General features: G+C 40.6%; 1 protein-coding gene across 1 annotated transcript in view; it reads right to left on the bottom strand.

Moving 5' to 3' along the window:
- Window positions 1-14,707, bottom strand: part of LOC306969674 (growth factor receptor-bound protein 2) — a 51,518-nt gene extending 36,811 nt beyond the window's left edge. Inside the window, exons 1-2 of the mRNA XM_079565368.1 lie at window positions 14,378-14,707; window positions 10,766-10,991 (exon numbers count right to left, since the gene is read on the bottom strand). Coding sequence (XP_079421494.1) covers window positions 10,766-10,843 — 78 coding nt within the window. The 5' untranslated portion in view covers window positions 10,844-10,991; window positions 14,378-14,707. The remainder of the gene's footprint in view (window positions 1-10,765; window positions 10,992-14,377) is intronic.
- Between the last annotated feature and the right edge of the window lie 245 nt (window positions 14,708-14,952).

Here is a 14,952-nt window from a genome sequence, read left to right as displayed (position 1 = left end):
ATAGGGAAAAAAAGAAATTGGCATCCCTGGACCAACAGCATCCAAAAAGATTTTTTTTCGGAATCTGTTTGATACTTCAATTTTTTTGACACCAGTAGTACCTAAACCTTTTCCCCGTAATTGGCTCAACCGCTATACTGACCGGCCTCTGCTGAAAACAGTATAGAACAAGAAAAGTAAAAAAGTAAAAAAAAAAAGTAGTTTTAACTTGTGTCTCGAGAGCCAATTTTTACTTTCAGGAAAGCTCTTAAACATAAAGCGCACTTGAGGCATAGAAAGATGAACTGGCCCAAGGGAACTGTGAACATTGTGAAAAGTTGAATATGAATAATAAACATGCTAATTTACATGAAACACTTCTGTCTTCCGAGAGCTTATCCAAACTTTAGGGGCGCAGCGAGCATACCGCTTTGAATGTTTCTTGGCTTCTTAATCACAGCTCTACACTGTCTCTAAACTGTGGGGTGAGAAACAAACTCACCACAAACTTGCTCAATAGGTTCAAAGCTTACACTGCAGAGTACAACAAGGTGTCATCCAAATGTTCGAGCAAGGGTCTAAAAACGTCAGAAAGTCACAAGGCCTTTCTTATTCAAACTTATCAACATGGTGCAGTCAGACTGATGGAAAAGAATTAGCCACGCAGGGCGAGTTCCCCTTTTTGTCTACGCATGCTGGGAAATCACGTTGTGAAACTTACGTGCATTATGCAAATCTGCCCTGAGCCCACACTTTGCGAGACACAAAGTGTTCAGATTCCGATGGAGCAAGCTGCGTGGAAGAGGAGGCACTGCGCGTGGCTCTCGCTGATAACGAGTCCGAAATAATGTCGAAGTCGCTGCGGGGTGCTTTAAATGGAGGGTTTGAAAGCTCATGTCAATAAGGCGCCTTCAAGCGTGGCCAAAACATTCTAAAAGTCCCCATCGTCCACCTGCTCCGGGATAGAATTCATTGGTTTAACTTGGTTCAAGCTTGAGATCTCTGAAATTACTGCATGAAAGATGAACTGGAAAAAAAAAAGGTCAACAAATTCTCCATCAGCAAAAACAGACAACAGCAAAGTAATATTCTCAGACTGGCATTGAAATATGGTGACATTAGTTCATAAAAAAGGCGGGGTTGTTGTCAGTGGATAGAACTTTACACTTCATTGTTTACTTTGGAAAATGTGTGCTCATTCCTGAGAAAAATAAGGTCAGGAAGTTAAGAACACACTAGGGCAGGGCTATTTTTTTCCTCCCAAAAAATCTGCAGGTTTTTTTTTAAATACATTGATTTACGATTTGATTTGATTTTTTCCCCCCCATTTAAAACAAAATAACGGCGAACAGTAAATATATTTTCACTATATAGATACAGACGGCATCTCTGGAATTGCCCATATATGGTCATGTTTAAAAACAGTTAGGGGGGAAAACAAGTTGGAGAAAAATCTAAACTTTCTCTAATTATTCAAAAACTACTTGCAAACTACAAAACAAATGCTGAATTCTGAATATATTTTCTACTAAATAAAGATACAAAGACATGGGGAGAAGCAAAGTGGTTCAACAGCTCATAAATACATAAATAACAGAGAATGCTAACATAATGCTACATGTTAGCATCGGGCTAATGCTAACGGTCAGCTAGCGCTAGCTACAACTGCCGTTTTTTCACTTCTACTGAACCATCTGCTGTGAGAAAATATCCATATGGGCCCAATTTACAATTGACTTTATTTGTATGTCATAAATGTGTTCATATTCCACCAGAAAATGGCTAAAAAGAATGGACAATTATGTTTCTCTAAAGATTCTATTTTCCCCCTCGGCGAAGCCACACCCCCTTCAATGACGAGATGCCGTCTGTATCTAAACATTTATTGTATTTAATTAAAGTGCATCAACATAAACAAAATTGCAAAGGCAAACCCTTTCTCTGACTTAAAAGTCACAGTGCAACAAAGATTGTTAAATATCCAAATTATTTATACTGGATTTGGATTGAGCTAATTAAAAAAATCCATAGGTGGGCTCTGTTCTTCTTCTTGGATTTTTTGAAAATATGAATCGATTTGACCTACCAACTCAGCCCTAGAACACACTGCACGATTTCTTTCCCGATATTTGCTATCGTTTTTAGTTGCAGCGACTCGTAGTGTGGGACGGGTGATAAACAACTTGAAACTAGACCCCAATCGCAGCAGATCAAACGGTTTGTATTTTAAAGTCGATTTCTGACGCACAGGAGAAGCGTGCAAAGATTTACCAACCCAAAAGTGACAGCCAATAACAAAACGGAATACATACAGGAAGTACTACAGCCCAGCTCCCTATTCATTTCTCTATCCTATCAGCGGCATAAACAAACCAGCGGCCACGGCGAGCCCCAAACACACAACGCCAAGCACCACAACATTATATCACCCAAAGTTCACAAGATCCACTTTTTCCAGCTCCATTTCAACCGCACTCCTGGACCAATAAATCTTTTGGGCGATGCATGATCCACTTCTCCTTTTCTTACTAAATCCGCTGGAAATCGGTCCCGCTCCTTCGCCTACTTTAAATTTCCATTTGAGAGAACCACAAGCACTGGACTGTGTTGGGGCCAATGGTGATTACGTGACATTGTTGACCAATCTGGACACAAGTTTCTCACGCTCGCAAACTGTCCATGTTTACTGATTTTTTTTTTTCTCCAAAGAGCGAAATAAAGCAGGAAGACAAAGAAAAAAAAAGAATCGTCCATTACTTATTTAAAATGTAGACGTTCATGGTTGATGTGTCTAATTGCTGGGCCCATCTACATCCACTAAATCGTGCGTATATTGTAGCACTGATTGGATGGAGTCATGCTTTAATGTTCTGACAGTCAGCGGCAGCGATCGCTGGCTGGATGACAAAGAGTGCTCGACTCCCCAGCTGTGACGCACTGTGCCAGCTGTCTGACACCGTTACTCAACTTCCCAGAGCCGCGGGGCACGTCCAACGAGGAGGGAGGAGCGGAGAGACAAAACAAAAAAATCGATCCAGAGAGAAAATCAGCTGGAGCGCGAAGGCTTCGGGATACCAGGATATGTGCTTCCTCACTGCACAAGCGATGACTGTGTGGTAATAGTTGTAGAATTTCACATAACGGCCTCTGCAAAAGAGATGACGGAATCTTTCACAGACCGTTATTGAGAGGGAGTAAAAATGACTACAGATTCTTGATCAAACAAATCAAATAACATCACCAACAAAGCTAGCTCAATTTGGTAATAGAACTGGGGAACTTGGGTTAAATCTGCCAGAATTCCATACCTGAAATCAGCCGATTTGTTTTATTCTTCAACAAGCTTTTTTGGTTCAATTTTCATGCTTTTATTTTTTGGACGGAGAGCTTGTTCTGGCAAGTAACAGGATTGCGAACACCAGACATAAATGTCAGTAAAAAGACAAATTTAAGTGACATTTGAAAATACCAATTGACTTAACTTTTGAGAAGGCTTTCATTAAATATGAATGATTCTATTTTTTGGTTGTGCAGTATAGCTTTGAATCATCTTTTTTGATTAGCCGGTGTGGGCCTCGATAGACGGCGTAATTTTTTCTGGAGTCAACCAACGATTCAGCTTCAATTCAAATTAGCAGTAGGGCTGCTCGATTATTGAAAAAAATCATAATCACGATTATTTTGGTCATAATTGAAATCACGATTATTCCAACGATTATTTAAACTTTAAAGATTTCAAGTATGCCTCGATTAAGGAGAGGTCTCTGTTTCACACCTGCCCCCTGCTGGCCAGCCCTCACACCTGCGCAAGCAAACTGAGCAGCGCGGCCTGATGACATCATCACACAGCGCGGTTTGTTTTTATGTCAGGCAAAAGCATGAGCCACGGCACGTGAAATGCAAAGGGAAAATAATCCCAGTGCCATGAAATAATGCAAGTCTGCTTTGCAAAAACAAAATTGAAAACAAAAATAGAAAAAAATAAATAAATAAACTTTTTCCGATTATGCTAATTTTGTAATCGTTTAGTGTAATAATCGAAATTGTAATCGAATTTAGATTAATCGCACAGCCCTAATTAGCACTGACGCTAAATATAACACATATGACTTTGCATACGTGTTGTCTGGTTAGGAGTTCTATGACGGCCAACAAAAGAAAAGCAGTCTGGAGTGGAATAGGTGATTAGCGCTCATTAGAAGTTGACAAATGAGAGGCCGATCTATGAGACACAAAGGGTGATTAATAGCAGCAATTTCACATGACAGATAATAACACAGATAAAGCCTAGTCTACTTTTAATTATAGAATTATTATAGAAACGTTGACGTAACTATTGTGTGACGTCAGGGTGTCTTATGTAATAAAAAGGTGCCCATTTGGGACTTTTTTTGTCAGAAAGCCAGCGTCTCAAGGCCTGGAGTATAGACTGTTTTGATGCTTTCAGTGCTGCAGCGTTAGATAAGACCTGAGCTTATGTAAAAAAAAAAAAAAGCCATTTGGAAAGCAGCTGAAAAATGTGGAGGAGACTGCTGCTGCGTGGAGGATGTGCGTGCCATTTAAGCAGAGATGTAGCGCCTAAGTGCTAAGCTTCTGACAGCTCCAAGCTACTTTAATTCTCCATACTATGTTTATAAATGCATCTTTGAGAAGTACTCGCAGGAGAGATCAAGTAAAAGCCTTAATGTGACTTTATAGGGCACATATTTTGCATGATCTCATTTCAGAGACAGGATTACGTCGCCGTGCCCTTTACTATTGGTGCCCATCTGATATCTTTGATGACAGGCATAGAGCTTTATCAGGAGCTAATGAGTATTGTGCCAATGTACATGAGACAATAAAATGAGTCAGCTAACAGTTCCTGATGTGAAACTGAAGACGCTGTCCACACATTTCTAAACCCGGCACAAGGCCTCAGTGTCAGGGAAGGACTGAACTCAAAGCAAACTTTCATTGAAAACCACTCTTGGGTGCACTACAGCTAAATCTGCAACCAAGGTCCGCTTCATGCGCAGGCCAGGTCAATCGTGTTCATTTCATTCAGCGCTACGCATTAAAATGTTCAGTTTGGTGCAGAGGGAGAACGTGTGAGAAGCTACTGAAAACAGGGGCACTTCTAGCTCTGAAATATTCAAATGTGTGCCTATAATGCACGGCAGTTTCCACCTTGAACTGATGAACTTGTTCCTGGTGTTGATGAAGATATAACATTAAAACACGGTCCACAGATCTTAAAAGCACAAGTCTTTTAAGTTGAAGTAATGAGACTGTGAGTTGTCTTTCCTCCGTGACAGGGAGCTTTTGTCCCAAAGGCAGAGCTGTTTAGTATTGCTGTCAGCAGACAGCGCGACCAATGAGAGCTACAGAGAACCATTCTCCGATGGTTGAGGTCTCACCTTATCAAATCCCTTTCACTCATTTGGTTCATTGGATAATCAATAATTTGCGGTTTCTCACGGCTGTGACTTGTAGCGAGCTGAGGTGGCATTATTCCCCTTTTGTCATTGTTTATTTAGAAATGAACTTTAAGGATACCATTGAACTGAAGGGTATTGCAGGTTTGATCCAAGTGATGACCAGTGTCTTCTGTCCATGGGCAAGACACTTCATTCACCCTTGGCAGCAGTAGATACAGATCCATTACCACCACAAAGTAATGCACCCTCCTAAAATGCTTTGAGGAACTTGTCAAGCTCTCGAAGTCATTACAAAAATAGGATTACAAGAAACATTATTCTCAGAATACGTGTGCAGCAAATTGCATTTTTACTCCAAATCAAATACTTAATCCAGATTTCTTGTAAGTCTCTTGTATAACATACACAAGGAAGCATGCTTTAGTGCACTTTCTAAAGCTCACACTGTGTTTCAACAGAATTCCTATTAAACAAACAAAACACTAAAGAATCAAATAGATGTAGACATTTGTTGCACAACTTTCTCGCACATTGACAATTCTCAAAAGCAAAGTTCAAAGTGCCAAAGTATGTAGCTGAGAAAATACAAAAGCTGTGACCCTCTCTGACCGACCCTGTGTAACCTTTATCAAAACCTACAAAACAGGAGCAAAAGCAAAGCCTCAGCTTTTCGAGGTCTGCACTGGGACGGCTCCACGGGCCGGAGTTAGCTGCCAGCACTTAGCCTCGATTCCCGGATCAACTGTATTTCATAAGAAGAACGTGTGTCCGCCTGAGTAATGGTGCGTTTCAATCAAATCAAGAAGCTTGTTCCATCCTGTACGCCTGCAGTTCCCTTGGGCCCTGACATTCAGATGTGAAGAATATGCAACATCTCTACAAGAGACGGAAAGAAACACATTAGCATTAGCATGTTCTTTTTTTAAACAGGCACTTCATGGGTTTTGTCATTTTTAACTAGTAAGTTAAAAAACTGCCAGACTGACGATATGTCATTGCTTATAAAATGCTATAGAAATGTAATAGCCACAATACAAACAAATTCCAAGTAAGGGATAATGTATAGAACGCTGGTCATTATCGGGAAAATAAGCACCGACAGGGCGAACTGGACCCCGACGCGAAGCGGACCAGCGTTCTATACATTATCCCGCTTATTATACGGCCATTTGCCAACTGAACACACAACATAAACTTCGTACACTTTTATGAAGGCCCAAAGGTTTATTTAATGACTTCCGCAACAAATAGTTCCCAAAAGTTTGCGCGTTGCTCGGCAACGTTTGGCTAGGCTAGAAGCAGCAAGGCTAGTAGCTAGCCTAGCTACTTAGTTGAAGGCGCAGTTGGAGGAATGATGGTGAATCTCTGGCTAAGTTGAAAGTCAGACTCACGCTAACTTCACGAGCGATTCCCCCAACTTCTCTCTCAGTGACGGGACAGATAGTGTCGCTACTACGTACGCGTGGAGTGATATGAAAGCACGAACTCCGTTGTCATTGGCAGCGTCATTATTTTTTTCAGAGGTCCTTTATCAGAAAATAATGACCGGTAGAACGTTGGGAAATCCCATTCAAATCAACGGAGCTTCTACTTAGAAGAGCCGTATAATAACCATATTTAAAGGGGACATGACTTATATAAAATCAATTGTTATGATCAAAAACATACCTGAAGTAGTAGTTCTGCCTCATTTCCTGATACTGCGAATAATCTTTTTCACTTTGTTACCTTTTCCTGCTGTTGAAGTGATTCGAGCTGCATTTCCTGATGTTATGCAGTGGATTTGCTAGCATGCCGTTAGCTGATTGAAAGCGTGAAAGTGTCATCCTGAGCAGCCCAGTGTCTCGCTCCTTTCGGTCTTATCTTCACATTTCACAAGTCTTCTCAAATGTGTTTACGCAAAAACCACATAGATTTTTTATTTAAGGATAAAAGCTAATAAACATTGAGGTGAGTGATCGAGAAAGAGCAGCAGAGATGGCAAGTTAAAAGCAGTATATACACACATACTCTGACATCTGTAGAGGGGGACATTTTCATAATGAGACATCTGTCAGTCGAACAGGAAAAGGACACACCTTGTAAGATGCAAATCAACTAATTAACTTTTATTTAGCACAGCAGCACCCGCCCGATAGGACTCGGTGCTTCATCACTGCACGGGTTCAAACGAGTAACTTCTTTTCCACTCCGATTCCCGGAAAGTGTTTCTTCATATCTTTACCAGAGAGACGGTGCGCTAATGTGGCGTGGCTTGTGATATGCTTTTAAACTCGTTCGCTGAGCCTCCCAAAGCACACGAGAGCATCAAAAGCTTGAGGTTTCTCTTTTGAATGTGCTCAAAGACGAAAAGCAGCAATAAAAAAAAAAACACTAGCCAAAGGGCAAAATGACAAACAATGCTCATCTCGGCGAGTTTAAAAATGCTTTGAGTATTGCTTTTATGTCTTTGTATTCGTTTAGTTACTGCTTTCTAAAAAGTAGTTTGGACCTAACCCTAGGCCTAAGATGTGCACAAATGTTTCCTACACTGCAGGAGTTGGCAAGTTTGTTCAACGGAGCTCAAACTCAAGCATTTCTTCATGCAAATGTCAAGTGTGTGATAAAGATAAAGATGCTATGGCGGGGTCTGGGGGTCCTCACCCGGACATTTCTGAAGAGAATTCATGTTTTGAGTATTTTTGACTACTTTTACAGATCTTTTGATGTCTATTATTCAGTTCGACTGATATGGGTTTTCTAAGACGATTTTAATTGCCGAAGCCGATATGCACTGCCGATTTTTTTGGCCAAATCAAAAAAATGTCTCGTCTATAATTAGGGATGCACCGATACCGATACCAGTATCGGGTATCGGGCCGATACCACAGGCTTGTACTCATACTCGTACTCATTCATGGGGTCTCGATACCAGAAACCGATACCATTTGACGTGCGGCCAGTGCACCTACGAGGCGCACCTCTCAGCTGAGGAGAGAAGAAGAAACAAACTGGAGAATTCTTTAGTGGAAACACAATAATCCACATAGAGCTGACTTTATTACAGACTGCGCTCTCTAAACCAGAGTCTGAGCTGGATTTAACCAGAGCTTAATGTTGTTAGTGCTGCAGCGTCTGCAGTGTTTACAACACACAGGCTAACGTCGCTAACTCGCGGCTAGCGAACTTTTGGCCATTCTGACGCCGTTTTATGCCCAGGGGTTTATTCATCTGAAAAACTAACCCAGCGACTAAAAAGTCCTCAGAAAATCCAAATAAAAGAGATACAGCATGTCCATATAGAGCGAAAATGAGCTGCAGCAGAACAATGAAAACGCTGTAGCTACTCGCTAAGTTGCTACAAAACACACAAGAAAATCCACACGGAGCTGAAGTAAAGACGAAAAGAAACATCTCAATACTATAGTTAAATAAAAATATATGAATAAAGCACAGGAATTGGGAGCTTTTGGACATGGGCTTTTCTGTCTATGATGGACAGTGCAATAAAAATTAAAAATTATATTGAATGAAAATAAAAATGAATAATTAAATGGCATCAGCATAATTCTAATATAACTGCTCTTAAATGTGTAGCCTACTTAAGGAAATGTAAATGAGTAAATTTGCTAATTACAAACCAATCTGCTGTGGAAAAAAGTAAGAATGTTGAAGAAAATGCCTTGTACTCGTATCGGTATTCGGTATCGGCGAGTACTTAAATCCAAGTACTCGTACTCGTATCGGTTTTAGAAAAAGTGGTATCGGTGCCTCCCTATCTATAATCCTGTGTATGATGCTTCTAAACTATAGGCATAGAGCTGATTTTTTTCAAGACATTCAAGCTTTGTCGGTACTTCAGAGGGAGCTCGTTCGAAAGACAAAAAGTCTGCAACATAAACTATATAAAATAGGATCTGAGCCTCATAGGTGACCGATTTGTGACCGATTTTCACAGCAGTACGGGAAGTCTCTATCACTTTTGGTTCTGGAGATATCCGTCTTATCTGTATTATTCTGGTCGAGAGCCAATATTGTAAAATTGGTCAACCTCTAATCTCCATTGAGTAAAATCCTTTTTCTCCAAATCCCCTTGAAGGCCAGAGGATATTTAATGAAGGTCCTGACGTTGCCTTGCCCTGCTATAGAATATAGCTACATGTTCCAACTATGGCTGCAACTAACGATTATTTTGGTAATCGATTAATGGACCGATTATTGTTACGATTAATCGATTAATCGCTTGGCTGTGAAAGGTGCATGGAAATTGTATTTTTTTCAATTTTTTTATCACATAAAGCTAAAGTGACGCCACTTGAGGACACGTGGATGGAGTAAACTTAAAGTAAACGTTTGTAGGAGGCTCTTTGTGCTAATTCTGCTTCTGATTGGATGAGACAAAGACAGATATTTATGAAATTTAAGATGTACAAAACACTGCAGACCCTAACTATAAAAACAAAGTAGGTTTTCATCCAAAATACATAATTGTTATGTCTTATTTGCTCAATTTTAGTCTGTGTTTACTAGAAAACGATTAATCGATTACTGGAATAGTTGACAACTATTTCAGTAATCGATTAGTTGTCGATTAATCGATTAGTTGTTTCAGCCCTAGTTCCAACACAGATACAACCAGCTTTTCCACGCATGAGTGACTTCACCAATAATTTAAGAATGAACCCTCACAAGGCGCCGACAGTTAAGCTAAAAAGGCAATAAACAATATTTCATTAGTTGCAATAAGATAACTGGCAGAACCTTTGAATCTTTCTCATCAAAATGAAATCATAATTCATAAAACAGGAACAAACTGAACCAAAAGTAAAATAAAGTCTCATTCAGCAGAAAGGATTGCGTGCGCAGCCTATCCTCACCGTCGCCGATGACCTCCATGACCGAGCGAGCGTGCCTCTAAACAAAAGGATTAAAATGAAAGCACTTAAATCCACAGGCAGCCATCACACGGGGAAACCGCCCTGCGCGTATTGTAACGTAATGGTGCCGCTTTGCCAAGGTCAGAGAGAGAGAGGATGACGCGCTCACATTAAAAACCATACGGGGCTGAATGAGCTTTTCTGGTTAGGTTAAAGCTCCACGGCTCAAGCGCCCATTTTTTTAAAAGCCTTTAAGTGACACGAGCGATTTTCTTGCTTTGTGTTTTCGAAGAATCATGCTTTGGGGTTTTTAACATGTTTATATCGTAGAACGGGAACACAGCAGAGTCCAAGAAAGTCAAAAAAATCACCGGCAAAATCCGCAATGTTTGTCGCAAGCGGGAGGCATAACCCGGAGATATACAAAACCTAAAAACAACACAAAGAACTCCGTCTGCAGTGAGTTCACACGTATTGCCCAAGTTCCAGCTCGCGGCGGTTGACACTCACCTTAAGGATTTCTCCGCGCTTGAAGCTCAGCTCGTCGTCGGCGGTGGCTTTGAAATCGTATTTGGCAACGGCCTCCATGGTGGGGTGGGCGCGCTGGCGAGGGTGCTGGGGGCGGCGGTTGTGTGCGGAGCTCTGAAGAGAAAAAAAAAATGACCGAGTCTCTCCTCCCGTCGGTGACCCGTGGCTTCAGGGCTGGGGCCTCACATACAGATGTCAGTCAAGTCACCTGCAACAACAGAACAGCCATGGGGCAAATTCAGAGTTTCGACTTGATTCAGATCCCGACAGAAGGCGCTTTTTCAGTGCCGGGGGGGAAGAAATAAATTTACAGGGCTGCGATGACAAATGGAATAAAACGAAGATCAAAAGTGACAAAATAATCTGGCTAAAATTTGATAAAAAACAGAGAAAAAAAGAATAGCGGTTTACTTTACCACTAAAGTAATGGTTAGTTGTTAATGAACATAAGGTAAACGGATAAAGTATGGTTCCCGTGAATTCCTGTCTCCTTCATCATCATCTTTTGGTTCACATTTTTGTTGATTCATTTAAAAAAAAAAAGGAGCCCGTCAGATAAATCATGTTACCACAGACCCAAGTTCCTCAATCATTTTACAATGGAAAAAGTCTCGTTGGACTTAGCGATGTGTCATTCATGACAGAACCTGATCTGTTGAAAAGGGTCTTTCTTTAATTTGTGACCTTTGACTTCCCGTTCAGAAAGCTATTTTACATAGATGTAACTGAACAAACACCAGAGGTAGCGATAACTGCAGAGCGTGCAACTCTAGAGACACTGATCTGTGGTATTAGCAGGTGAGGTCTTATTTGTGGTAAAACATTCACACATTTTGAAGCGAGTACGTTTGGATTAGTTATTCACAAACACCCCTTATTACAAGAGAGCATTCATATCGTCGGTATATAACAATTTCTACATCCAAGGTAAATTTTAAGTACAGCCACCGGGGCGGAAAAGGAGAACATTAACTTTATATCACATCCGTGTTCAGAGTAAATAGATTTTTTTTTATCAAACTCAAACTCAAATTACTTTTGAACTACAAACACGTACTGTAAATGACATCATATTCAAATTGTCAAACCATATAATGACCAGCTGGCTTTGTTGACATTTTGAGCATCAGTTTTGCGTGACCTTTGCAGATTTTCTTCCTCAAGGCAACAAGGCATCAAGAATCTAAAATTACAAAAACAATTCACAAACTTTGGAATGAAATGTTAAATTGAAAGTTATGACCAAATTGGAATTTAAAAAGTATACAAAAAAGCAGCAGAATATATAAAGCGCGAGCATCCATATAGTTGAATGGGAAAACTACCATTATATTATTGTATTTCTATATTACTATTATTATATTACTACTATATTGTTATAAAAGTTCCATTGCACAAACTGAGGTTGTGTTGGGGTTATGAAAATTAAATACCCGTCTCTTTTACAAAATACTAACAGTAAAATAAAAGGAGGATACAAAGGGACATCATAGAGGCAGCACATCATCTGTGACAAATCATAAGCCCATTAAATGTTGACTTGCGTAAAATGTGGGTCGATTTAACGGATCACAAATTATACAAAGAAAACTAAATGAGTTCAACACAAACTTAAAGTGCGTATGCCTGGTTTTAATGCTTTTGAAAGTATGACTTATTTAGAAAGATAACATCAGTTGCAAGTTCATCAGTTGCATAATCATGATTTCATTTCAATGAAGCAGCAATTTTAATGAAGAAATGTTGAGCAATTGAATTTTTAAGTCTCTGACAGGAAGTGACAGTACAGTAGATGAAGGTAAAGCTCCATTGAAATTTGACTCGCTCATTTCCCAAGACTCATGGTTGCAAGAACATGGTTGCACAGCATCAGTTTAAAATTGTTGCCCTTCATCCATGTCACTTCCTGTCAGTGTCCAATCAGGAAGTGAAACTATCCGTTTGTTAAGTGTGATGTCACGAAAAAAAACTCTTAAAAACAACCATCCATATTTGTGAGTAACTGAACCTACTTATTTCTCATTAGCCATATATGCTGCACCTACTGCTAAAAAAAAGTCAGATTTACTAAAGTCACTACTTGCGGGGTTAGCGTAGCTGCTGCGCCGTTAGCATTTATCTACGCTAACCCGGGTGTACAGATTTGGGCTATAAATTACTTTTATAGCAGTAGGTACTGCATTTTTGGCCAATGGGCCTGATAAATAAGTATGTTCAGTAACTCTCTGTTGAGTTTCAGAAATATTGATTGTGGTATTAAAGAGTAATTTGTAGTTTCTCGAACGTCTGCGGACCCGGAAGTAGAGCTGTGACATCACCACTTAACATATGTATAAACATCACAAAAAAATGTCCAAACTAAATAAACCTGGGTACAATCTTTAGCAAAATCGTAAATATAATTGTGTTACCTATGTTTTAGCAAACATTGTGTCAAATGTGTCACATGCACTTTAAAGCCACACTGCGGAACATTCCAGATGATACGTTTCGACGTCCAAAACGCGACTGTGTCGTCATAACGCACATAATACATAAACATCACCCCAAACGTGCTACATTCTTGTATTTTAATCTACTCGAGTAAAATGTTGTGCGGCATGGTTTAGAAAGAGAAACCAGCTGATAAATATATGTTTAATTTCATATTCTTTTCAAGGTAATGCCACAATACGCAACCCGACTGTGCTGATGATATCCATAATGCGTAAAGCCTCCCTGACAGCCAGGCCACCTGTCCATCTCGCAGATAAGGCAGCAGCTTAACTTAGCAGAGCTGACACCGATAGATCCACGGCTAAAGCCCCGGTATTGAATTAAATGGATAACGCTCCATCATCTCGTTAGCTTGTTTGCTAATAGGGCAGTGTTACAGTAGAGCTCTGACAGGCTCATGTGAATACAACCGCGCGTTCAGTAATGACATTAACTCCAGTAGGATAAGCCTCCTGGCGTAAACACTGTGCCACATTTTCCCCTTGCAGCGTTTACAAGGCATGTTGTATCGCAATTTCACAAAGAAAAAAACGAATGCTAGTGCGATCTGTGTGTGTAGGGTAGTTAAGAGGAAATTTAAAAATAGGAAACCGACGTGGAGGGGTGGCTAACCACACTGGATATATATGTTTCTGCTAGCATTTGACAAGGAAGTCGCATCTAAACCTATACAACGGAATGTTAAATTGTTCATTCGTAAGACGTTTTATTTGTTTTCCATATCGTTTGTCAAGAAAAGTGACTGCACCCAACCCATCAAGCTAACTAATGTCTAGCACACAGGCTAACAGTACGACAACAATAACTGCGCTGCGGTGTAATGGCAAAATTAGACCCTTTTTAGGTCACCACGACGTGAGGAAACTCGAGAATTACACACGGGAGAGTTCATTTTTAGGAATAAAGTGGAAGTATTTGTAAAAGCCAGGAAAACAAAGAATGGTTAACATTTCCTTCCCCCCGAGTGTGCGAGCTGTTGTTGCTTGCTAGCATAGTGCGACAGCTAGCTTACCCGTTACTGGACTGGGCTAGCCTGCGTCGCGTAGAGTACACAACTTTTCCACCACGGAAAACAATCAGAATAAAAATCAGACTCACCACTCGGTATAATCCGTACAGATCCAACAAATGTAACGAATTAGACTTTCAAATGTTTGCGATGTAACGATCCACGCCCCGTTTCTCCTTCCAAAAGCGGAGCGAAAACGATGTCAGTGGAACGACGCTGACTCCAGTCCGTTCGAGCAGCCTAAAAATGTAGCTGCTACTAGCATAAGGTCCGCCTGTGCCGCTTATTTCCGCTTCCTTCCCCCCGTCCTGCTGCTCTCTGCTTCGGGGAGGGTCTGCTCTCAGCCCCGGCCTGTGACTGTGGCTGGTGGTCCAGCTCCTCCCTGAAGGCTTATGTGCTGCGTGTATGACGAACCCGCAGCATCCCAGCCAGGCGTCCCACAACTGGATTTAATTATGGCTCCCGTAGAATCTAGCGGTAATAATGATAATGTCTGTTATTAGTCACTCTGAGTTGTTTTTGGTCCACCCGAGGGAGTATAGCAGCCAAAATCTGACTAGAGAAAGGGCATTCTTGCCTCAAAATAATGTCAAGTTCATATAAAAGTGGGTATTCCAAAATTTTGTTTAACCTCATTTGAAAGCAGTAGAGATAGGCCTATAGG

This window comes from Gobius niger, assembly GCF_951799975.1.
Source record: "Gobius niger genome assembly, chromosome: 10".
Taxonomy (NCBI): Eukaryota; Metazoa; Chordata; class Actinopteri; order Gobiiformes; family Gobiidae; genus Gobius; species Gobius niger.
The sequence above is the reverse complement of the archived record's forward strand: the minus strand, read 5'-3'. Positions and strand labels throughout refer to the sequence as shown.